General features: G+C 39.3%; 3 protein-coding genes and 1 long non-coding RNA gene across 6 annotated transcripts; 2 read left to right on the top strand and 2 right to left on the bottom strand.

Moving 5' to 3' along the window:
* The first annotated feature begins 1,059 nt into the window (after positions 1–1,059).
* LOC106091789 (myosin-2 essential light chain) lies at positions 1,060–10,458 on the top strand. Of its 2 annotated transcripts, XM_013258459.2 has the most exons (3): positions 1,060–1,163; positions 1,227–1,254; positions 9,888–10,458. In XM_013258459.2, the coding sequence occupies exons 1-3, from the start codon at positions 1,161–1,163 to the stop codon at positions 10,298–10,300; spliced, it is 444 nt and encodes a 147-aa protein (XP_013113913.1). In that variant the 5' UTR covers positions 1,060–1,160; the 3' UTR covers positions 10,301–10,458. The 2 variants fall into 2 exon arrangements, with proteins under 2 accessions (XP_013113913.1, XP_013113905.1); XM_013258451.2 differs by lacking the exons at positions 1,060–1,163; positions 1,227–1,254 and adding an exon at positions 9,624–9,795.
* LOC131997846 (uncharacterized) lies at positions 1,191–5,468 on the bottom strand. The gene is made up of 2 exons (XR_009398470.1): positions 4,960–5,468; positions 1,191–1,657 (listed from the first exon to the last, which is right to left on the bottom strand). It is a non-coding gene; the product is annotated as an uncharacterized LOC131997846 (long non-coding RNA).
* Positions 10,459–14,506: 4,048 nt separating the features above from the next.
* On the bottom strand, positions 14,507–16,102 carry LOC106091816 (putative serine/threonine-protein kinase STE20-like). The gene is made up of 4 exons (XM_013258491.2): positions 15,729–16,102; positions 15,228–15,665; positions 14,786–15,034; positions 14,507–14,693 (listed from the first exon to the last, which is right to left on the bottom strand). Exons 1-4 carry the CDS (start codon positions 16,036–16,038, stop codon positions 14,614–14,616), a joined length of 1,077 nt encoding a protein of 358 aa, XP_013113945.2. The 5' UTR covers positions 16,039–16,102; the 3' UTR covers positions 14,507–14,613.
* Positions 15,029–19,303, top strand: LOC106091810 (N6-adenosine-methyltransferase MT-A70-like protein). 2 transcript variants are annotated; one of them, XM_059369596.1, is made up of 8 exons: positions 15,029–15,132; positions 16,814–17,025; positions 17,093–17,410; positions 17,472–17,584; positions 17,647–18,472; positions 18,526–18,649; positions 18,707–18,864; positions 18,929–19,303. In XM_059369596.1, the coding sequence occupies exons 1-8, from the start codon at positions 15,116–15,118 to the stop codon at positions 19,189–19,191; spliced, it is 2,031 nt and encodes a 676-aa protein (XP_059225579.1). In that variant the 5' UTR covers positions 15,029–15,115; the 3' UTR covers positions 19,192–19,303. The 2 variants fall into 2 exon arrangements, with proteins under 2 accessions (XP_059225579.1, XP_013113930.1); XM_013258476.2 differs by lacking the exon at positions 15,029–15,132 and having other exon boundaries at positions 16,025–17,025.
* The last annotated feature ends 3,401 nt before the right edge of the window (positions 19,304–22,704 follow it).

Below are 22,704 nucleotides of genomic sequence, written 5' to 3'. Positions count from 1 at the left end.
TACTGAATCGAAAATCGTTTAATTAAAAAGCGATAACAAAAAAGTAAACGATTTTGGTATTCAGAAGCCACTTTTAACGATAATCGTCATAATAAAAATCAGCTGTTTTCGTTAGCAAATTGTAAATCGTCAAATAAACGACGAAAAATTATTTCGTATTTACTTTATTGGCTGGTACTATGTTCGTTTTTCACGGTTGAGAACACATGTTTTTCGCGTTATGAAACAATACAAAAATCCCAATATTTTTAAGTTATGGGCGTATGTTCTAATGAATAAATGTTCAGCATTGTTTTTTTTTGCTTCAAAATCTATTATCTAAATAAGGTAATCATGGCGAAAGGCGAAACATAACGATATATGTATGTTAACGCTGCAGTTTTATCATAGAATTCAATACCAATTCTTTGGAATGTCTCTGAGTACTTTTCGTCACCATCTTTTTAGGGTTAGTTTTTATTGTGCTTTCGGAATAATTGTTGAAATGTTTAATTGCTTCGTTAGCGATATTTGACGGTAATCATATGTTTGTATTTTCATACCAAGATACGTTTTATACGTTGCCACTAAAACTTTTGTTTGCCATTTTCCTCCCTATGAGCAGAGTACTACTTCACCACTTATTTTTTTTCCCTACGTTTCCCCGACGTTATTTTATATTGAGTTTGACAGCACTTCGAGTGAAAAGCGGAACAGAATACCCTGATTTGTACTGAGTTTTGACAGTTGTTTGGGTGAAAATTCGAACTCAGTACTAGGCTTTAGGTTACACATTGCGATTCAAATCATTTGAAATAATAACCAATTTCTTTTGCTGATAAATTTTATTTTTTGTATTAAATTTTATTAAATGGTAAATTAAATTTATTTTGCTTGAAAATATAAAAATGAATCAAGAATGGTGATGTAATTGTTTGTATGTAAAAGCGATAACTTTGCGAAAGGTTCGTACCGGCCTAATAATGGAAAAACAAAGTCGTCAAAAGTCAATAGCTCGATTTTATAATCGATTAGTCGATTTTTTCCTCACACAAAAAAATCGAATTATCGATTAGTTGAAAATCGACTTTTAGATCACTAGGCCATAGGTGACACATTCCGAGTAAAATCATTTTGAAAAAGCCAATTTCTTTTGCTTGTAAACTCAAATAAAACCAAGAATGGTAAAGTATTTCTACGCTATATATATGTAAAGTATTAATTTACAATTTATATATTTATTTTAGGCCAATTATTCGGAAGATCAATTAGCTGGTGAGTAAAACGAAGTAAAAACATGAAACCCAGAAAAAAAATCAATTGTGTTGGAGGCATTATGAGTTTTTGGGAGTTGTCATAAACGAGTTTTTGCTTGCATCGATTGTTCAATGGGCAGTTAGTGTGATTCGTTAATGTTTTCTTTCTATTTGAAGTAATGTCGTGGGGGATGTGAGTCATATTTCCCAAGAAATACGCAAAGTAAACAAATCAAATTTCAAATTCACTTTGTCTTCAATTGGATTTTCGTCGTATGTGTGTACACTGGGTTCGCTTAGGTATGTAAATGGCAATTGATGGCTCTGTGCCAGCTCATCTCTTTGTCCGGGGCGCATACAATACAATTTAGTCATCGATTGCCCTTTTCCCTCAGGCGGCTCAAGATAAGAAATCATTTTAACTGATAATCCATTAATATAAGTATTGAGAAATGCGATTTCTACTTCAATAGCTGAAAAACGTCTAGCAAATGATTTTTATCACTATTGGAGAAGATAATTTATATGATTTTCCAGTGTATGACAGTTGTTTTTTGCATTGTGTCTATAAATGGCTTGGAAATCGCATTTTCGTATGTGCTTTGCTGCCATCAAATCACCTTAAAAGGCAATGTTTACATTCACGCATACGCTATGCTTTGTTTAGTCTTTCCCTTTCCTTTCCCCTCTGGGCAAACTGTCAGATCGTGGTTTTTTATATCTTCTAATTTATCTGTTGCATGTGTACGATAAGGCTTTTGTCTCATATCTCCTGCTTTTTTGCTGTTTGTTGCAAATATTACGCAATTACAGAAGGAGGGGTCTTATTTGAGAACATTCTGATTTCATTCTGATCACATCCACATTCCTGGATCACACAGCAACACATTCGTATCATGAACTATTTATAAAATATTATTTTGTAATCTAAAGTTTTATTGCCAAAGCAATAAGACATTGATAAGCCAAACTGGCTGGTTTAGAAATGATTCACATGATATTTGAGGGCCTTTGATTTGAAGGTTTGTTTTTTGCCTAAGCCATTTGCAGTTTGTTAACATAAATGTAGTGAATAGATTATAGAAAATCCTACTTAAATCATAGCAATTAACTAGCTGGGATATATTCAAATATCCATTTTTTGTTACACTACACTTCGTCAGTTAAAAAAAAAAAAATCCCAATCCATGGCAGCCGGTTCTACTTACCGGATTGACCCGATGAAGTCCTTCATCGGCAAGGGCTGCCGCCTCAGTGTTGGACACACTGCTACAATAACAACAACAACAATATGTTGTCTTGGCAAAGGCGAGGCCATCTTAATCAGGTACTTATGACTATCCTAGATGTCCGAATCATAGACATACAGATTAAGTATGAGTATTGAGGTGATGGAAAATTGGTTAGAAGAGACCATGTTTTACCCTCGAGGGATGTTTTATTCTGTGGGCGGATATGCGGGCGATCACAGATTGCGTTTGGTGGTTTGATTTTAAAGCAAGGACTTCGAGTGTGACATCATTACGGACAGCAAGAAGGCCATCATGGCTAAAACAATCAGAAGGAGGTTAACGCCTTTCCCGGGTTAAAGATGATATATCCACATTGTTTGCCGTGTCATATTGAAGTAATAAAAAACGAAAGGGCAGACGAATAGATAATTTTGGTGAATGTCAAGCCTTTCTGGGCAACGCAGTCCGTTTTAAAGCAGTGGGCATTTAGCACTGTAGTACATTTAAACGGTTGGTAGGATAACCAAATCCCTATGGGGAGATCCGGATCGTACGAAGGCGAGGTATTACTATGAGGAAGCACGTGAGCATCACGCTGGCTAGAACTTTGAGGTCCGATCTATGTGGTGCTGATCGTTGTCACGAGAAGCTTAGCAGCGAGCTACCAATGTGGATAGTGGAATGCTCCATACGGAATAGCAGCAACGGCAATCGCGAACACTCGAACGGTATCGAGCGGAGAGTCTCAGTGAGAGACCGGGCGGTACCGGCTCTTGCATAAATACTGAGTGCCGATGATGCCTTTAAATAACCCATGGCCAGCGAGTTCCCACAGCGATCGGTCCTTTGTAGGGGAACGAGCTTGCGTATCTACAGGAGCTTGAGGAGGATCAACACCTCCACATGCAAATGTGGCTACAACGACGACGACGACTAAGAGGATGCAGCAAAGGGGTCAGTATGACTTTTGGTATCCTTACCTCACAAATGAATAAGGGCACACTTTCGCAGTATAGGTGCGATAAGTGACAGCGTATGTAGGGTTTGAGGAGCATTTCCTATGTCATTGGTCAGTTTCCACGGCTAGCAGACTCCGACACTTAGGTAGGAACTCTATACCAGAATGGAACCAAATTAGTGTCGTGGAATTATTGGGATTTTGTGAGGCTGAAAAATTTGAATGCATGAGGTTCAGCGCTACAAGAGAGAACCTCTAGATTAAGCAGCATATCAAGCAGGTCTAGACCGATCTAGATCTAGATCGACCGTTGCACCTGAAAAAATTGACCACCGCCCGGCAAACCAGAGTAGTTCTGGCTCAATTACGTTCCGGCAGATGCAGCCGCCTCAACTCTTACAGTTCAAGGATTGATGAGTCGTGTGAGACATATGTCTCGATTGTAACCAGGGACCACACGATACACGTCACCTGTTTAACTGCCCACCCAGACCCATCGACTCAGACACTCAGACGCACCTCATCTTCATCGCAGAGTTTCTGGATCTTGACACTCAACAGAATCAAGCAGACGAAAGATAGAAGACAACAAACCGCTACAACAACAACAATGAACACCACACAGATCGGAAGTCATAGTTCCAGCTTCCATGCCGGGTAATAACTTCTTCTAGTACCAAGTGATAACAACCGCAAAATACTAGGCTGTTGCCCGGCACGGGATGGCTATGAGCACCACACGGAAAACTCAGAAAACACGAGAGCTACCGTGCGCGCCACAATTTGCGGATATTGGGATGCTTAGTACACAGAGTAGCTGCAATTGCTGTCGCGGTCAATCAGCGATATCGAGTGGAGAGTCTCAGCAAGAGGTCGGGCGGCAGCGGCTCTTGCTTAAATACTTAGCGCCTAAGATGCTCGATATGGTAAGGCGAGAAATTGGCACCTGTAAATAGTCAATGGCCATGATGTTCCCGCGGCAACCGGTCCATTGGATCGGAACGAGCTTACCCAACTATGGAGCTTGACGGGGATTACTACCTCTACATTCAAAAATGTGGCTAAAACAGTAACAACAAAAACACGAGGCTTATATCAGGCTTGTTAAAGATGAGGGACCTCATTTTTATAGCCGAGTCCGAACGGCTTGTAGCAATGCGACAGCTCTTGCTACAAGCCGAATGTCTGAATTGGACAGCACTTTGTGATAAGTGTTGCTGTTCCTCCATAAAGTGTTCGTGGCAAATTTGAAGACTTATTACCTGGGCACATCACTGCATTGGCAATATGTAAATGTAAATATACCACACACTTGCGCACTTTATATGTTTATACCTTACAAAAAGATGTATTTCGAAAGCCAAGTCCAGCAATATTCGTGATAATATGCAGCTGCTATACGTATAACAGCTGACTACGTTGACATATCATCGCTACGTAGACAATATAACTAATCTCCCAAATCAATGTCAGGCCAGAGCATGCTCAAAAGTGCATCCACTTCATGTATCAGGGACAACTAATGAAAATATACCGGTTACTAATTCGGTTCCAACCAACGGAATAGAACCAGGGTGCTGTGTTCTTTTCGATTCAGGCAAACTCCAATTGTAGCATATCGAGCCTTAATACCAACATGTGCCTGAGGGTCAATCCGACTGTCACGGTGGTGATTAGAATGGCTGCTGCATAACCTGTGGAGATACTGTTTCAAAAATAAATAGTTGTGTTTTTTTAACAGTAGGGTCATTGTCATCCCAAGGCCGCAATCTACCTCAACCTCAATTATTGATTTATTAAAACGTTTACCACTTTGAGGAATTTCTTCCAATACGTTTTAAGAGAATTTTTCTTTTCATTTTCTCTCAGATTTAAGTTCGAGACCAAGACCAGCATCTGTTTAAACATAATTCAATCGATCCTTTTCGTTTTTTTTTGTGTTTTACACATGCCTTTTGTGACTGCGAATTCTATTTTTTTCCAAATGTAGGCTTTCTTATTAAAAATACAAAAGCTTTTATCGCAGCAACTGTCTATAATGCATACTGTTCGCTAACTAAACATTACAGTGGTTTTGTGTTTTACAGTCCACATGCATTACAGTGCAAAAGCGTACATAACACATATTTCAATGGCAACATTTTGTTGTAGTTTTCCAAAAATGTCTATGCCTTAAAAGGTATGACATTTCAACCCAGTTTTTGTTTCTTTTTTTTTATGGACAATCTCAACAAACAATCGAATCTGCGAGCAGCGAACATATATATCAGACAAAACACATAATAAATCACAATATTTTGTTGTAGGCTCTTATATGTCAAGACGGTTGATAGTAAAAAAAAAACCATAGGCGTAGAACACATAAAAGACAAAGGGGACTTTTCCATTGTTATAAAAAAAAAACAGCTTAACAGGTGTTGCGTGTCGTGTGGTCCCTGGTCACAATCGGTACATACATCCCGCAAGTTGGCATCACCCCTTGCTCTATAGGAGTTGAGACGCCGGCATCTGCCGTATCGTGATTGAGTCAGAACTAGTGTGGTTTACCGGAAGAGGTCAATTCCTTCAAGTGCAATTGTAAGCGGTCGTTCTCCAAGGACCACATTCACCCGGTAGCTATTTACCACATCTGCTACAGTGTCTGCATGAATGTTGTGTAGACCCGCTTGATATGCCTCTTGATCTAGAGGTACTCTCTTGTAGTGCTGGACCTCGCGCTTTAGATTATGTAGATCTACCTTAGTACTTATGTCTTCCCACGGGTAGTATCGTTGCCTCCTGATGGAGGCGGTTAACGTGAGAACTGAGGAGATAACCAATCGCAGTTCAAAGAGCGGTATTCTGACGACAGATCTCAATATTATTCCAATGAGTGTAGCAGAGCTGACGAGACCACTCTGGCGCTGCATAACTTACCACAGATCGGCCAATTGCTTTATACGTGGTCAACAAGGTTTCTTTTTCAGCACCCCAAATGCTGTCGACAAGTGACTTGAGGAACTTGTTTCTTCTATTGACTTTATCGCAAATTGGTGTGGCATGTGGCCAAGTATTTTGGGACACTTGATAATCGGAATCATAACTCCATCGACCATCAGTTCATTTCTAGTTAACAATGTGGCTGAAGTTTTGGTGGCAGATATCTTGCAGCAAACTAAGAAGCAAGTTCGTTGAGGTAGACGTTCAACCTATCGCAGATGTCATCAATAGGTGGGGGCATGATGCCATGATTGTACAATCGTCCGCACATGATACGATCTCTTGCCGTCTGAAGGGAGTGGAATGGAGGATAGGTAGAGGTAAAACAGTGCGGAATATATCACCCCGCCTTGGGAACTCCCTTTGTATACCCTCCACCATAGGACGGGGGGTATACTAATTTCGTCATTCCGTTTATAACACCTCGAAATATGCATATAAGACCCCATAAATTATTTATATTCTTGATCGTCATGACATTTTTTCTCGATCTAGCCATGTCCGTCTGTCTAAAGCACGCTAACTTTCGAAGGTGTGAAGCTAGCCGCTTGAAATAGATTGTAAATGAGCCAAATCGGTTCATGTTTTGATATAGTTGCCATTAAACCCGATTTTGGGTCTTGACTTCTTGAGCCACTAGAGGGCGCAATTCTCATCCGATTGGGCTGAAATTTTGCCCCTGATGTTTTGGTATCACTTTGAACAACTGTGCTAAGTGTGGTTCAAATCGGTTCATAACCTGATATAGCTGCCATATAAACCTATCTTGGGTCTTGACTTCTTGAGCCACTAAAGGGCGCAATTCTCATCCGATTTGGCTGAAATTTTGTATGAAGTATTTTGTTATGACTTCCAACAACAGTGCTAAGTATGGTTGAAATTGGTCCATAACTTGACATAGCTGCCATTTAAACCGATCTTGGGTCTTGAATTCTTGAGCCACTAGAGGCCGCAATTCTCATCCGATTTTGCATTAAGTTGTTTGCTATGACTTCTAACAGCTGTACCAATCGGTCTATAGCCTGATATAGCTGCCGTATAAACCGATCTTGGATCTTGACTTCTTGAGCCAATAGAGGTTGAAATTATTATCCGATTTGGCTGAAATTTAGTATGAAGTATTTTGTTATGACTTCAAACAACTGCGATAAATATGATTTAAATCGATAAATAACCTGATAAAGCTGCCATATAAACCGATCTGGAATCTTGACTTCTAAAGCCTCTAGAGTTCGCAATTCTTATCCGATTTGGCTGAAATTTAGAACAACGGCCTTCAACATACATATCCAATATGCTCTTAATCGATTTATAGCCCCATACAGCTCCCATATTAACCGATTTCCCGAATATGCTTCTTGAGTCCCTACCAAGCTCATTCCTTATCTGAATGGACTGAAATATTACCCAATAACTTCTACTATGGTCTTCAACATTCAATTTACTTATGGTCCGAATCGGACTATAACTTGATATGTCTCCAAGAGCAAAACAATTCTTTTCCATTTTTCTTTGTTTGCCCAAAAAGAGAAACCGTGCAAAGAACTCGACAAATGCGATCCATGGTGGAGGGTATATAAGATTCGGCCCGGCCGAACTTACACACGCTCTTACTTGTTCACTCTACGATGCTTCGTCTTTATTGTCGTGTCGTTGTTATGCTGTGCATCTTCCTAAATCCATGATGGTGGTCCGCAGTTACGATTTTAATCTGGGTAGGAGTAGCGCCTTAAGTTTCTTTGCGACTTGGTATAGGTGAGAGATCGTTCTGTATGACTCTCCTTGTTTGGTATGTTTGCCTGGTTGAAGAAGAGAGACTACCCGTCCCATCTTACATTTCTCAGGCATTATGAGGGTATAGATAGATAAATTGAGGGTATCCGCAAGATATTTTACTCCTTATTCGCCTAGATAATTGAAAATTACCGTTGATATTCAGTCAAGCCCATAGTCTTTGAAGGCTAGGCAGACTTTGGCTCCGAATAGCTGTAGTTTTGCGCCATCTGGGAGCTCCCTTGACTTCTGTAGAATGCTCTTATTCGCTTCGTCACTCATTGGGTACTCGAAGAATATGGGTCTGACATCGATTCGGGTCTGGTATCTAATTTGAGTATGTTGAGTATGACCTGCGCTGACAATCGTGATGTCAGGCGAACTCGAGCAATCTCCCATAATCCTTGTTTTCGCATCTTCGTTAGTTGTACAGAAAGAGGAGTCGTCAATTTGCAACTGGCAGTGCAGAACCTCTCTGGTTCGCCTTTAGGCACAAGTCCTTGTTAAGCTTTAAAATCTCCCATGACCATTCAGTTTTCGCCTGCGAGCAGTGCTCTGATTTCAGGGTACGATCTATGCACATTGATGGGATCTAAATGTTATATACTTCAATCTCGGTGTGGCCTAATTTGACAGCGATGTCCTGCAACTCGAAGTAGTCATCTTAACACCTTGGCTGGGGAGTTGACGTGAGCCGTGCGGTGTCTGATTACCTATGGGTTACACATGCAACTCGAAGTAGTCATCTTGTAACCTTGGCTGGGGAGTTAACGTGAGCCGTGCGGTGTCTGATTACCTACGTCTTACACATGTAGTACAAATGCAAATTTTGCCCATGAACTTTCCACAAAAAACATCGGCAAACTTCTCACATATCAATGAGAGCAGTCCGATTCAAGTTTAAGCTCAATGATAATGGGCCTACTTTATATAGCCGAGTCCGAACGGCGAGCCGCAGAGCGACATCTCTTTGGAGAGAAGTTTAACATGGCATAGTACCTCACAAATGTTGCCAGAATTGGGAGGGGAAAACTACCGCTGAAAATTTTTTCTGATGGACTCGCCAGGATTCGAACCCAGGCGTTCAGCGTCATGGGCGGACATGCTAACCTCTGCGCCACGGTGGCCTCCATGTAGTACGTTTACGTTAAATCCAAACTATTAAATGAATGGAGGTTGTTTCAAACTTTTTCGCCCAGTTTACAAATTATTTGACTACGGAGCTGTCTTTGTATGGTTTTGCGCCTTACAAAACCACAACATTTTAGACAAATTTGGTGTAGAACTACTCTCAGTCAAACACAACAAACACGGCCATAATGAAATAATAAGCAATCAATAGATACGCACAAACTAATGAGCAAGAAAAAAAAACCACAAAACGTGAGGTGGCGCGACGAAGAGAGACAAAACCACAAGTTACTTTTTACGTCAACTTGCCACAATTTTGTGGGTTTGCCACAAGCAAATTATTTAGTCGTTATTAAATTATTAAGCAGTTACAAGCGAATTGTTTTAAGTGGAATCCCAAAAAAAATATTAAAGTGGAAATTTACTTGTATTTGAAAGATGTATCTGTATGAGCCTGTTACCAAATACACCTTTACCACAGTTGAAGGTTAAGCTATGATGGATGACCTTGGATTTTTCCCAATTTCATTGCTATAATTATGAGTTTTCTAACCTTTTTGTTTGTGTTTTCTCTTTCAGAATTCCAAGAAGCCTTCAACTTGTTTGACAATCGTGGCGATGGCAAAATTCATGTTGGCCAGGTGGGTGAGTGTTTAAGAGCCTTGGGTCAAAACCCCACCGAATCGGATGTCAAAAAGTGCACACATCAATTGAAACCCGATGAGCGTATATCCTTCGAAGTGTTTTTGCCCATATACCAGGCTATTTCCAAGGCAAGATCTGGTGATACAGCCGATGATTTCATCGAAGGTTTGCGTCACTTCGACAAAGATGCCAGCGGTTTTATATCCTGCGCCGAATTGAGACATTTGCTTACCACCCTGGGCGAGAAGCTGACCGATGAAGAAGTTGAACAGTTGTTGGCCAACCAAGAGGATTCCCAAGGCAATGTTAATTACGAAGAATTTGTGCGCTTGGTAATGAATGGTTAGATGTATGAATGAATGAATGGCGAGCAGTTAATTGAAAGCTGACGGCAAGGCTGCCAAAAATATTAATTATGTACTTTAAACAATTAAAAAAAAAACCGCCACACCCTAAACATACCAATTTTTTACATATATACATAGAATTTTTTAATAACACTTAAGTTGATAGTTTCTCTTTCTTTCCTTCTTTCACACAAACTAAAAAGATTTTCTTTTGAAAATTTTGGGCAACTTAAAAAACCCCCCATAGAGCATATTCTTTAAAATTAAAAAAAAAAATAAGAATTTTTTGTATTGATATCTAAAAAGTATCCAAAAGAAAGTATTCATTTGTCTATAATTTATTATAATTCGCATTTAAAAATTACCTACTAATCTAGATTTTTTTTCAACTTTTTTTTGTGTATCAATTGATTGTTTTTGTAAGATTATTTAAAAAATATACAAATCTAAATACAAGCAAGTGTTTTTTAGTTGAAATAACCTGAAATCGGATATAGACCAAAGACTCCACGGAACGTGATTAGACCAATTCAAACTTACGCCTCAAAAGTTTGGTGGACTGCGATGAAGAAAAAGCACAACATTAGTACAATTAGTTCAGAAAACACATTGTCTTTGAATAGGTGTGCCGCTAAGGAGCACGCCTACTAGGTCCCTGAAGACTGTTCGAGATGTCCGAGATTTGTTAAATTAGGCGCTGGGATTGAATGGAGGATAGGATCAGGTCATACCATTGAGGTCTAATCCCCTTTTGGTTAAAAAGGTGGACAAACCAGTTTATAGACAATATGAACGGTCAATCCTAAATCCAAAGGAGCTACAAACCCTTAGCGATTTTCTAACCTTTCTGGAAACTTATTTCAATACTCTCAAAGCAATGGTTCATAAAGAGAACCTGCTTTCAACAAAACTTGAACACTTACCACGCAACCCCAACTAGAAGGCCGATAATGCATTAGTAGCAAGAGAGACCATCACCCGTTATATAAATGCAAGGAGTTCATATTGCTCAACCCCGGCTGAACTTTGTACAAAAACAAAGGCTGTGTGTAAACTGCTTTAGCAGTAGGAATTCTTCAAAGCAGTGAACGGTTTAAGGCCGCTGCCAAAAATGTGGGAAAAGCACCACACGCTTGTTCACATCGAACATTATCCACAAGGTAGTGCCACATACACAAACCAAGATCAACCGCAACCAAAACAAGTCCTAAGCATCAGTCACCAGAACAAGCAACTTCTCTCGTCAATCCACCAGCAACTGTAGTAGAAAGCATGGCTGCAAATTCCACTACACATAGGCCTTACGTTTTACTTGGAACAGCACTGGTGAAGGTTAAGCCTTATGGTTTGGAAACCGAATGCAAGGCGATTCTCGACTCAGGATCACAAGTCTATACGGAGTAGCTGCAACGGCAGTCGCGGACCATCAGGGGTATCGAGCGGAGAGTCTCGGTGAGAGGTCGGGCGGCACCGGGTCTTATACAAATACTGAGTGCCTATGATGCTCGATATGACAAGGCGAGTTATTGGCGCCTGAATTTCGGTTTCAATATTTTAAGTAGCTTTGTTCAAATCCCAATATTTGTTGGCAATTCATTTCTCCTTGTTTGGTGATGAAAATTAAAAGCTGCATCTTATCTCATAAATTTTAATATTTGGAGTAACGTTCGGTATAAAAGTGACTCAGTTAGTTTGAAATGTATATAATCGGGCAGTATGTTTTTATACCCTACACCACCACTGTGGTACAGGGTATTAAAATTTTGTGCATTTGCTGGCAACGGTAAGAAGGAAGAGCGAGACCCATTGATAAGTATACCGATCGACTCAGAAACGCTTTCTTATTCGATTTAGCCATGTCCGTATGTCCGTCCTTGAGTCCATGTATTCTTGTAATCAAGGTATAAGTCTTATTTGTTGTCCAATCGTCACGACAAGGACGAACACTATTGATTTTGGAAAAAATCGATTCAAATTTAGATCTTGCTCCCATATATATGCATCGCCCGATTTGTACTTTAATAGCCCTAGTAACTACAATTTTCAACAGATCTGAACAAAATTTGGCACTGATTGTTTTGTTACTGATCTTAGCATATCTCCAAGCTTTCATCGGATCAATCGGTTCAGATTTGGATATAACCCCCATATATATGTATCGCCCGATTTCCACTTAAATGGCCGTAGTTACTACAAGGTTCAACCGATCTTTACAAAATTTGGCATGGATTTTTTTTGTTATTGATCTTAACGTATTTTTTAATTAAAAACGATTTTATTTTTAATTAAAAAATGTTTGCAATTATTTTTTTGTACATGAAAATTTTTTAAGATTTGATTAAAAAAATGGTTGAATCAATTTAATTTTTAATGATTGTGATTATGATTGAAAAAATTTTCAGATTCAGATTGTGGTTGAAAAAATTTTAAGATTCAATTAAAAAGTTAATTGAATCAATTAAGTTTTTAATTGAAAATAGTATTCAATTAAAAAATGATTGAGACGATTAATTTTTTAATTGACAATGTCCTTGCGATATTTTTCTGTGCACTTGAAAATGCATTCGTTTAAAAAAATAATTGATTAAATTAAATTTTTTAATTGAAAATTACCACATTTTCAATCACGATTGTGATTGGAAATTTTTCATTTTCAATCAAAAATCAATGAGTCAATTAATTTTTTAATTGAAAATGCAAAAATTTCAATCCCAACTGCAATTCAAAAAAAAAAATTGTATCCATTAAAAAATTAATTTTTTTATTAAAACGTTAATTTTTTTTTTTGCTATTTTTTTTCTGTGTTTAAAGGCCAAAACCATTTGTCGGGCGATCGCTCTTTACGAGCTATATAAAAAAACTATCCGGATGGGTACGCATTTGGCATAGGTGGGGAGAGGCTCATAAGAAGACTTTGTTTCAAATTTGATAGAAATCGGATAGAAAATGAGCATTTTATGGTCTCGGGAACTAAAATCGAAAGTTCGGTCTATATGGGACCTATTCCAAAACGTGGACCAGTATGGTATATTTTTGGTATGAAGTCTTCTATAATAATAAGAAATATATGTGTCAAATTTCATCTACCTGTCGATTCTTAACATATTTACGAAGAGTAAGATAGCCTTCAAGGCCATAACCACCAGGGCGGTGAGGTCACTGACGGTCTTGGAGTATAAAGGAGGATGGCACCACCTGCATCGTTTGATAGCGGAGTAAGGGGAATAGGAGGGCAAACGATTTGGCCGTGTAGGCCAAAGGTATACCATCAGTAAAATTGGTGAATCTGAACCCCTTCGGGGTGACGCAGTCCAGGTTAAGGAACAGTAAACAGGACGGTAGGGCGACGAAAATACTATGGGATGTCCAGAGCGTGGCAAGAAGTGGTTATTAGCGAAAGGAAGAAGGAATAAAGTCAGTATGGCTCTGCGAGTGCATTTGATACGTCAAGTGGCAGCGAGTCTAGTAAATATGTGCAGTGACTAATTTTTTACTCACTCTCAGGAGAAAAAAAATTATTCAAGCATACTCACGCAACACTCATGTCGTCTCACGTTCACGGACGCGCACGAAGAACTCAGAACTCACGAAAAAATCACAATTCAAGGGGCAATGGCGACATTAATCATGACTAACGAGAAAATCTAGACTCATGAGAAAATCTTGACTCACGAGAAAATCTCGACTCACGAGATAGTTACGACACTCGAGATAATCACGACTCACAGTTGAAAAAATATATTTCCGGAAGCGAATAATTTTCACTCGCCTTATCACATCGAGCTTCGCAGGCACTCAGTATTTAAGCATGAGCTGATGCCGCCCGGCTTCTCACTGAGACTCTTAACTCGATACCGCTGATTGTCTGCAACGAATTATTGGCGGCTTTAATAAAACAATGGTCGTCATTCATGTTCGCGTGGTCATCCATCCTATAGACCGGAACGAGCTTGCTTACCTATAGGAGCTTTACAAGTATCGCTACCTCTACATGCAGGCGCTTAAGGTGTTGAACTTTAAAATGAAATTTCCTAACATGGTATGTAAGGGGCCAACCTTTTTTCATTGAGAAATTGTATAAATTTTTGTTAACGTTATATTGCGCATGTGTTTGAAGTAGAAATCTTTAAATGTTATTTCAACCCATCTAACTTAAAGAGAATTCCACTATAAAACAAAATTCTTATAGTTTCTATAACATTTGACTAAATTTTTGGAATCTTGTTTGCAATTAAGGCTTAAAGTCTATAAATTTGAAAACCATGCTAAAATCTAATTAGCATTCATCCAACTTGATTGTTTGTACATCCCATTTATTCGAATTCCCATTGCCAGGCATTGTCGTCATTTAGATTTAGATCATTCAGCTCATTATTCAGCTGCAAACTTTCATCTGCATTGTGTTTGTTTGTTTTGTTTGTCAAAAAGAAGAAAAGACAGAGAAATACACGTTTTTACAAATTCTACACTATTTGCATTATTTACCTCTTAATTGTTCATAGTCGGATAATTGCATTCCAAAACGTTGGGTTACATCTAAAATACTGTTATGGCGGCATTGTTTAAAGAACGAATGCGACAAAAGCTTTAGGGCAGACCATCGATTGGCTGGTTTCTTTTCCATACATATTTCGGTGAATTGATGGAATTCATCGGAGAATGTTCGTTGTAAATAGATTTGTTGTGTTTCGGCAGCAATTGTGGAATCAGTTTTGTTGGCAGTGGCTATAATTTCTGAAAAAAATGAGAAATTGATTTTATTGAAAAAAATATATATCAAAAAAAATTAAAGAAAAAACAAAACTTTTAAACTATATGATATATTTAATTTGGTAATGAGATAAAGATGAAAATCATATATTCAAATATGTTTTTTTCGGATACCCCCTATTGTATAGCCTCAAAATACATTAAAGTTTGCACTTACCAATCATTTCATCGACTGCTGGACATGTGGTACGATCTAACAATGTGGGAACATTACCACGTATCTTTTCGGTGAACATAAATGTAGGCTGCGAATCGGCAAATGGCTCTACACCATTTGCCAGCTCACAACAGGTGATACCAATCGAATAAATATCAGATTTTTCTGTATAGCCAATAAGATTTTGTTCTAATACTTCCGGTGCCAACCAATTGAGGCTGCGTATACTTTGTGGAGGTAGTTGATGTAGCACCGTCACACGGCCACCGTGCGATAGAAAACTGGTGCAGTCGCGGAAACCCGTTAAAACTGCTTTGGTTTGATTCAACAATATGTGACTAGCTTTTATGGAACGATGAACATAGCCGCGGCGATGTAAATATTCAAGACCAGATAGAACATCTCGCATTATAAGGGCAATGAATATCTCAGGAAAACCTAAAAACAGAAAGTGGGGTATATCAAAAAGTAATTGCTCCATATATCAAAGTTATAGCTTACCGGTACCAAAACAATTGCGTATTGTATCCCGACAACTACCAAAACACATTAAGGGTGACACACAATACAAATCACTGCCTCTTACAAATGCCGTATAGAATGTATGTAAATTCGGATGGCTAAATAGTCTCATCATAAGCACATCATCTTGTATATTGTCCGTCACTTGTTTTCCATTTTTGTCCAAATTAAATTTCTTAACTGCCACATATTGTTGATTGGGCAAATATTTCGCCATATACACAATCCCATTGGAACAACGGGCTAATTCTAATTTAATATCATAGTTATTGATATTCCAACCAAACATTATAAAACTGGACGATTCCTTCTAAGCCAAACCCCGAGATAGAAAAAACAACATAAAAGTTCAATTTAAAACCATATGTTTGTCAACAAAGGGCTTGTCAAAAGTAAGGGCTAATTAGTGAAGCGTAACGTAGTGAAGAAATGTAATATCGATGTAATAACGGAATGGGGTATGGGGAAAATTGACGCATTTAAGGCCGTACTCAACCTATTTCAAAGCTTAATTAAGTTTAATAAATTAATATAAATTGCAAATAAAAATTTAATTTTGTAACATTTAAATGTGCCAGAAGTCCACTACAACTCATAAATTACTACTAAACTTTCCATGAACATTCTATTAAGATTAAGGAACAGGGCATACTTCTCTCATACCAATGAGTGCATTCCGATTCGATTTTAAGCTCCATAATAAGGGGCCTCCTTTTTATGCCGAGTATGATAGGCATGCCCCATTGCGACACCATTTAGAAGAAAACTTTTTAACATGGAAGGATACCTTTGATGTTCCCTCCGGGATTTGAACCCAGACATGCTAACCGCCTCCATTAGATAGGATAAATGAATAAATTTAACATATATGCTACATAACGTTTGCTTTTGCCTATGGGTTGTGAGTACACCACATTTCCCTGGAGTGAGTGTCTTTTTCATAGTCTGGCAACATCAAAGTCGATTAGTCGAAAATCGACTTTTAGTCCCTACCATATTCCGGCAAATTTCCAAAAGACCCAGAGCAGTGAGTGCGTTGAATTGTTGTTTACTATAAAAAAAAGGAAACCAGGAGTAGTAAGGACAATGACAGATGCTTGGGATGATATCAAGGCGTTGAAGAACAAACGAAACAATTTGCGAGAAAAGTTAGAGAAGCGTAAAAAAGAACGCCATGGTATTTTAACGTCTACCGGTTCGCCCTCCACTAAGCAGGAGGATGCCAATGAGGAAGAAATAGATGGAAATGCCGCTTTGGTTAGAAAAGGTGAAAGTGGTAAGTTTAATTAACGAATAGTGTAAACAAACATGTTATTAAATATTGTTTTCCCAACCATTGGCAGAAACCGACACAGCCGTTGAACAGGCCCTAATGGAGATTTTAAGTTCTCAGTCGCTGGTGTTGCCCGTAATATCCACTCAACTGCTGGAGAAAGTCTCAACGACTACGAAGACTGCAATAAGTAAGGACAGTGTAAATTATGTGCTTAATAAGCTGGCAAAGCAGGGGGCCATTTGCATAAAACGGGTGACCATAGGCGGGGAAGTTGGTTGTGAGGTTATTTCTGTTGAAACGAAAGTTCTTTTGGACCTATACAAAGCATTTATTAATGACAATTATGATCTTACCGAGGAGATTAAAAGGAAATATAAGATATTGTGTAAGTCATAAACCAAATCTATAGCCAGATTTGCTGTAAACATTGTAATTTGTTTTTTAAGTTGAAGAGGAAGGTCTGTTGGAGGACAGTATTAGCAACGATAAACCCGAGGACAATGATGAAAATGCCGATCGTAAAGATTCTGCAGCTAATGCAGATTCAGATGATATTATGGTTAGTTAATGCCGATTATATTTTTCATAAGCCTAACCTTTTCCATTATTTTTTGGTTTCAGTCGCTGCTGTCTATGCCCTCCACTCGTGAAAAGCAAAGTAAACAAGTTGGTGAAGAAATCCTAGAATTACTAACAAAACCCACTGCCAAGGAACGTTCTGTTGCGGAGAAGTTCAAATCTCATGGTGGCGCCCAAGTTATGGAATTTTGTCCTCATGGCACCAAGGTGGAGTGCATGAAAGCCCAACAGGCCACAGCTGAATTAGAGGCTAAAAAGCGAAGAGAGCAGAAGCTTCAAAAACAAAAGCTTAAACTTGTTAAGCAAAAACAACCTGTTGAATGCAATAACTCTCAGAATGTTGAGGGTAGCGAAGAATCTGCCAGTAAGCGCCTCAAACTCAACGAAGCTGGCGAAGCGGTCGAGATCGATGATAACGAGGTAAAAGCTACCGACTCCGGTGCCGAAGATGGCGAAATTATTACTGAAGTCACAAAAGATGAGGCTGATGAGGATGCCACAGAGGATGATACAAACGATGATAGTTGCAGCGAGACAAGTAAATGCACAAAGTTGCATTTCAAAAAAATTATTCAATCACACACCGACGAGTCGTTAGGAGATTGTAGTTTCTTAAACACCTGCTTTCACATGGCCACTTGCAAATATGTGCACTATGAGGTGGACACACTGCCCAATATTAACACAAATAAACCAGTAGATGTGAAGACTAACAGATGCATAAAGCGTAGTGTAGATCCCAATGTCACATTATATCCACCCCAATGGATACAATGCGATTTGCGTTATTTGGATATGACAGTTTTGGGAAAATTTGCTGTTGTCATGGCCGATCCACCATGGGATATTCATATGGAACTGCCTTATGGTAAGTATACCAGCGAATATTTTCGAAAACTGTTTTTAAGTCTAACATTTAAGGTACAATGTCTGATGATGAGATGAGACAGCTGGGTGTGCCAGCCTTACAAGATGATGGCTTAATATTTCTATGGGTTACCGGACGTGCCATGGAATTGGGTCGAGAATGTCTAATGCTGTGGGGGTTAGTATGATCTAACTGTGAGAACTATTTATCTCTTATTTCTTAATTTTCTTGAAGATATGAACGCGTTGACGAACTTATTTGGGTTAAAACCAATCAATTACAACGAATCATACGCACAGGACGCACCGGCCATTGGCTTAATCATGGAAAAGAACACTGTTTAGTAGGCATGAAGGGAAATCCTAAAAATCTAAACCGTGGTTTAGATGGCGGTATGTTTTTTGTTATAAACTTCTAGAGGTAGTTTGTTAAACATTTTTTTCTTTTATCTTTTAGATGTCATTGTGGCTGAAGTTCGCGCCACTTCTCATAAACCAGATGAAATTTATGGCATTATCGAACGTCTTAGTCCTGGCTCACGCAAAATTGAATTATTTGGCAGGCCGCACAATGTTCAACCGAATTGGATAACTTTGGGCAATCAATTGGATGGCATACGCTTGGTTGATCCCGAACTGATAACACAATTCCAGAAACGTTATCCTGATGGAAATTGTATGGCACCAGCTACAACGACTACCACAGTGGTTAAAAAATAGAAAGTGAAAACGCCGACGAATATCATTTAATGTCTTTTCTCCTATAACTTGTACATTATAGAACTAAAATAAAGACGAACAATTTTTTAAGGACACTACGAAAAGAAATTTAGGCTAAAGCCCATATAGGCTGTATATTCTTTTAAAATTTATTTAGGGATATTATACTAATAGTTTACCAAGAAAAGAAATGAGGCCGTTCATAGATGATTGGTGTTATGGAGTAGTCTGTTTTGGCATCCAGCACAGAGATTAAGAGGTCGATTATGGATAGTCGCGCAACTATAGTTGCGTTGCCAGGAGATACAACCATGAAATGAAAGTTAGTTCAAATTTGGAAACTTCTTCTTCATTCAATATAAGTGTTTTGAGCGTTCAGCTACTTTGCAAATTGTAAAAAAATACGCAATTGAACAAAGAAATGGAAATTTCTATGGCAAATTTGGCCCTTGGCAACTCAACTGAAGTTGCTTTGCAATCAATAATCGACCCATAAGAATATTGTCCAATCTCTATCGATACATGTCCATCCGTATCTCTGTAGTGCTAGAGTGACTCTAATACCTTTCTGCAATGGGGAACGGGGTGGTTACGATATTGACGACAAGTTCTAAGTGGTCGTTTTCACTTACACTTTAATTTGATATAAAAATTAGTATAACGTTGGAAATTGTGTCAAGTGCAGTCAATATCAGTGTTTTGAACTTCCAGCTAATAAGTTAATTGTAAAAAAATATGCAATTCAATAAAGAAATAGAAATTGTTATTAACAATTGGCCCGTTGTCAACGCAACTGAAGTTGGGTTGCTATCCATAATCGACCCCTTAGCTTCGAACTACCGTGCGCGTCCACAGATTGCGGATAGTGGAATGCTCCATATGGAGTATCTGCAACGACAGTCGTGGACAATCAGCGGTATTGAGCAGAGTGTCTCAGTGAAGGGCCGGTCGGTCATAAATACTGAGTGCCTATGATGTGGCCAATGGTTAACTTTAAATAACCATTGACCACGATGTTCCTGCGGCGATCGATAGTTTGGACCGAAACGAGCTTGCTCACCTATAGGACTTGCCCAGGATGGCCACCTCATCATGCAAATGTGGCTACACCAACAAAAACGAAAATGAAGGTAACAACATCACACAGAAGTTGTTTCCATTATGGTCCGCGGCTAACAACAACATTGTACCTTTATCCTGATAAAAAGGAACTATTCCGGTAGCACTCGAAGAATCCATCCGCTGTTCAAGCCGGGCATGTTCGTCAGCCACTTCCCCGACAACTTTTGGTTGCCCGGGACACAGCACAATCTGACAGCAGCTCTTAAACGATCGAAACACTTCTTGCAGCTCCGGATAAGCCTGGGCCTCTTATGATCCGCAACCAGGGCCTTCAGCAAGGCTCGCTGTTCACATCATACCCAAGGCCCTTAGCGTCTAGAAGTCTATGTGACTGCCTAACTAATAGGAATTCAACAAACATACCTACTCGGTGCTCACAATCCAGCTTGGACCCATCTGTCTGAACAGAGGGACCCGAGAAGGTCGAATATCCATAGCTCCCTCTCCGCTAGGGCAACCTCCAGGTTGCCATCGCCGAAATATCCGCCCGGCTCTTAATCCATCGTGCCGCCTATGCCACGTAGTCGTCCCAAGCCAGCTGCCTTTCGGAGAATAAACGAATGGTCGAAATCCTATGATCGCCATGTTCCTGACTCCCTCAGTCGAAGGGTAGTCCTCACTGCCACACGTTTCATCTACAAGTGCAAAAGTCTCAGGCCAAGTGTCGCAATCAAAGTTTCTCTCGGAGCACTCCTTCCCGCCCCCGATATCAGTATCGCCGCTATACCCTGAACCCACAACAAACCGCGAAGAATAACCCTCTTCAGGGCAGGTGGGAGTCGGTTTAACTCTCCAACTCCTTCCAATCGAGTTGCGTCAAGAGCAGAGCACATTCAACTCCCGTTTGATTTTCTCCTAAACGTTTCTTCTCCAGTTCAACTTCTTCGTTAGTTAAAAGTCGAAAATTTCTGTCCATTGACATCTAGTGAACAACGAATATATGGGGTAAGAGATTGCTCCTGTGCGTATAGAGAGAAGTCGAAAGAGTTACATAATTTGAAGACTGAGATGCCGAAGAGAACGACGATACTTATGACCGACGAGCTGAATGTGTTGTGACCCCACTCTGCAACGTACTCATATCACTATACTCCCGAAGAGTTGTAAGCAGGGGAATAATTCTCGCATCCGTTATTTAGCGAGTTTTTGTTTGAAAATTAATTTCGTTCCGGAAGTACAAATTGAATCTTGGCTTACGATCATAATCCATTTCTGTGAAGTGTGGTTCAAATCGCACTATATTTGGATATAGCTGCCCTTAGACCGGCCGCCCGATCTCCCGATATATGGTATTAAGGCCATAAAAGATCCATTGGCCCCTTGCGTTCCGGTAGGCCCCTACCCATCCCTGTCAAATGTGGTCCAGATCGGACCATATTTGGATATAGCTGCCATGTAGACCGATTTCCAGATATAGTATAATGAGCCTATAAAAGAAGCATTTTTCATCCGTTTAGAGAGGCATCAGAACTCGCTGTGCCAAATTTCATCAAAATCGGACTAAAAATTCCCCTTCTATGAGACCAACACTCCATATCGGGAGATCGGCAGCTAGATCCAAATATGGTCCGATCTGGACGATATTCAACGAAAAGGTTTAGAACTCGATGTTTCAAATTTCATCCAAATCTGATGAAAAATGCTATTTTATAGGCTCGTTACACTATATCGGGATATCGGTCCATACGGCAGCTATATCCAAATATGGTCCGATCTGGACCACATTTGACAGGAATGGGTTGGGGTCTATCAAAATAAACTTTGCCAAATTTCATCGAATTCGGTAATAAACATATCTTTTATGGTCTCAATACCATATATCGGGAGATTGGGCGGTCGGTCTAATGGAAGCTATATCCAAATATACTGCGATCTGAATCACACTTCCCAGAAATGCGTAGGGGTCTACCAGAACTCACTGTGGCAAATTTCATCGATAATCGGATGAAAAATTCCCAATTTATTGCCCCAAGACTTTCAGTCTGCAGATCGGTCTATATAGCGGCTATATATAACTAAAATCCGATTTTATTTTTATACCCAAAATATCTGCAAAATTACAAATACCCAGCTTTTGGGTATGAATGGGTAAATACCCAGGTATTTGCCTAATTTACCGGGTAAATTCCTTTTGGATATTTACCCATCGCCCATCTCTACTAATGGACCAGTTGCTCACAGAGGAAGCATATGCTTCTCCCACGCAAAAAAGAGGAGGCAAAATCACACACACACTGAACTCTGAGGCAGCATGCCCTAGCCGACGAAGAGTTTCATTGGGTCAACCCGGCACTAAATTTCATAAGTTCAGAAGATTTTATGAAAAATTTGCCTTATCAGCGAACCTAACTTTATATCGGCTCTTTCTTATTCTTTAAGATGCTATAAAAG

This window comes from Stomoxys calcitrans, chromosome 5 (genome assembly GCF_963082655.1).
Source record: "Stomoxys calcitrans chromosome 5, idStoCalc2.1, whole genome shotgun sequence".
In the NCBI taxonomy this organism is placed as follows: Eukaryota; Metazoa; Arthropoda; class Insecta; order Diptera; family Muscidae; genus Stomoxys; species Stomoxys calcitrans.
This window is presented reverse-complemented; position numbering and strand designations above follow the sequence as displayed.

Coding starts and splice junctions, on each gene's coding strand:
- LOC106091789 (XM_013258451.2), top strand. CDS start 9,747: ATGTATCTGTATGAGCCTGTTACCAAATACACCTTTACCACAGTTGAA. Junction 9,796..9,887: donor CACCTTTACCACAGTTGAAG/GTTAAGCTATGA, acceptor TTTCTCTTTCAG/AATTCCAAGAAGCCTTCAAC.
- LOC106091816 (XM_013258491.2), bottom strand. CDS start 16,038: ATGTTTGGTTGGAATATCAATAACTATGATATTAAATTAGAATTAGCC. Junction 15,666..15,728: donor ACGCAATTGTTTTGGTACCG/GTAAGCTATAAC, acceptor TTCTGTTTTTAG/GTTTTCCTGAGATATTCATT. Junction 15,035..15,227: donor AGCAGTCGATGAAATGATTG/GTAAGTGCAAAC, acceptor CATTTTTTTCAG/AAATTATAGCCACTGCCAAC.
- LOC106091810 (XM_013258476.2), top strand. CDS start 16,644: ATGGGTTGTGAGTACACCACATTTCCCTGGAGTGAGTGTCTTTTTCAT. Junction 18,473..18,525: donor TCATATGGAACTGCCTTATG/GTAAGTATACCA, acceptor CTAACATTTAAG/GTACAATGTCTGATGATGAG. Junction 18,650..18,706: donor GAATGTCTAATGCTGTGGGG/GTTAGTATGATC, acceptor ATTTTCTTGAAG/ATATGAACGCGTTGACGAAC.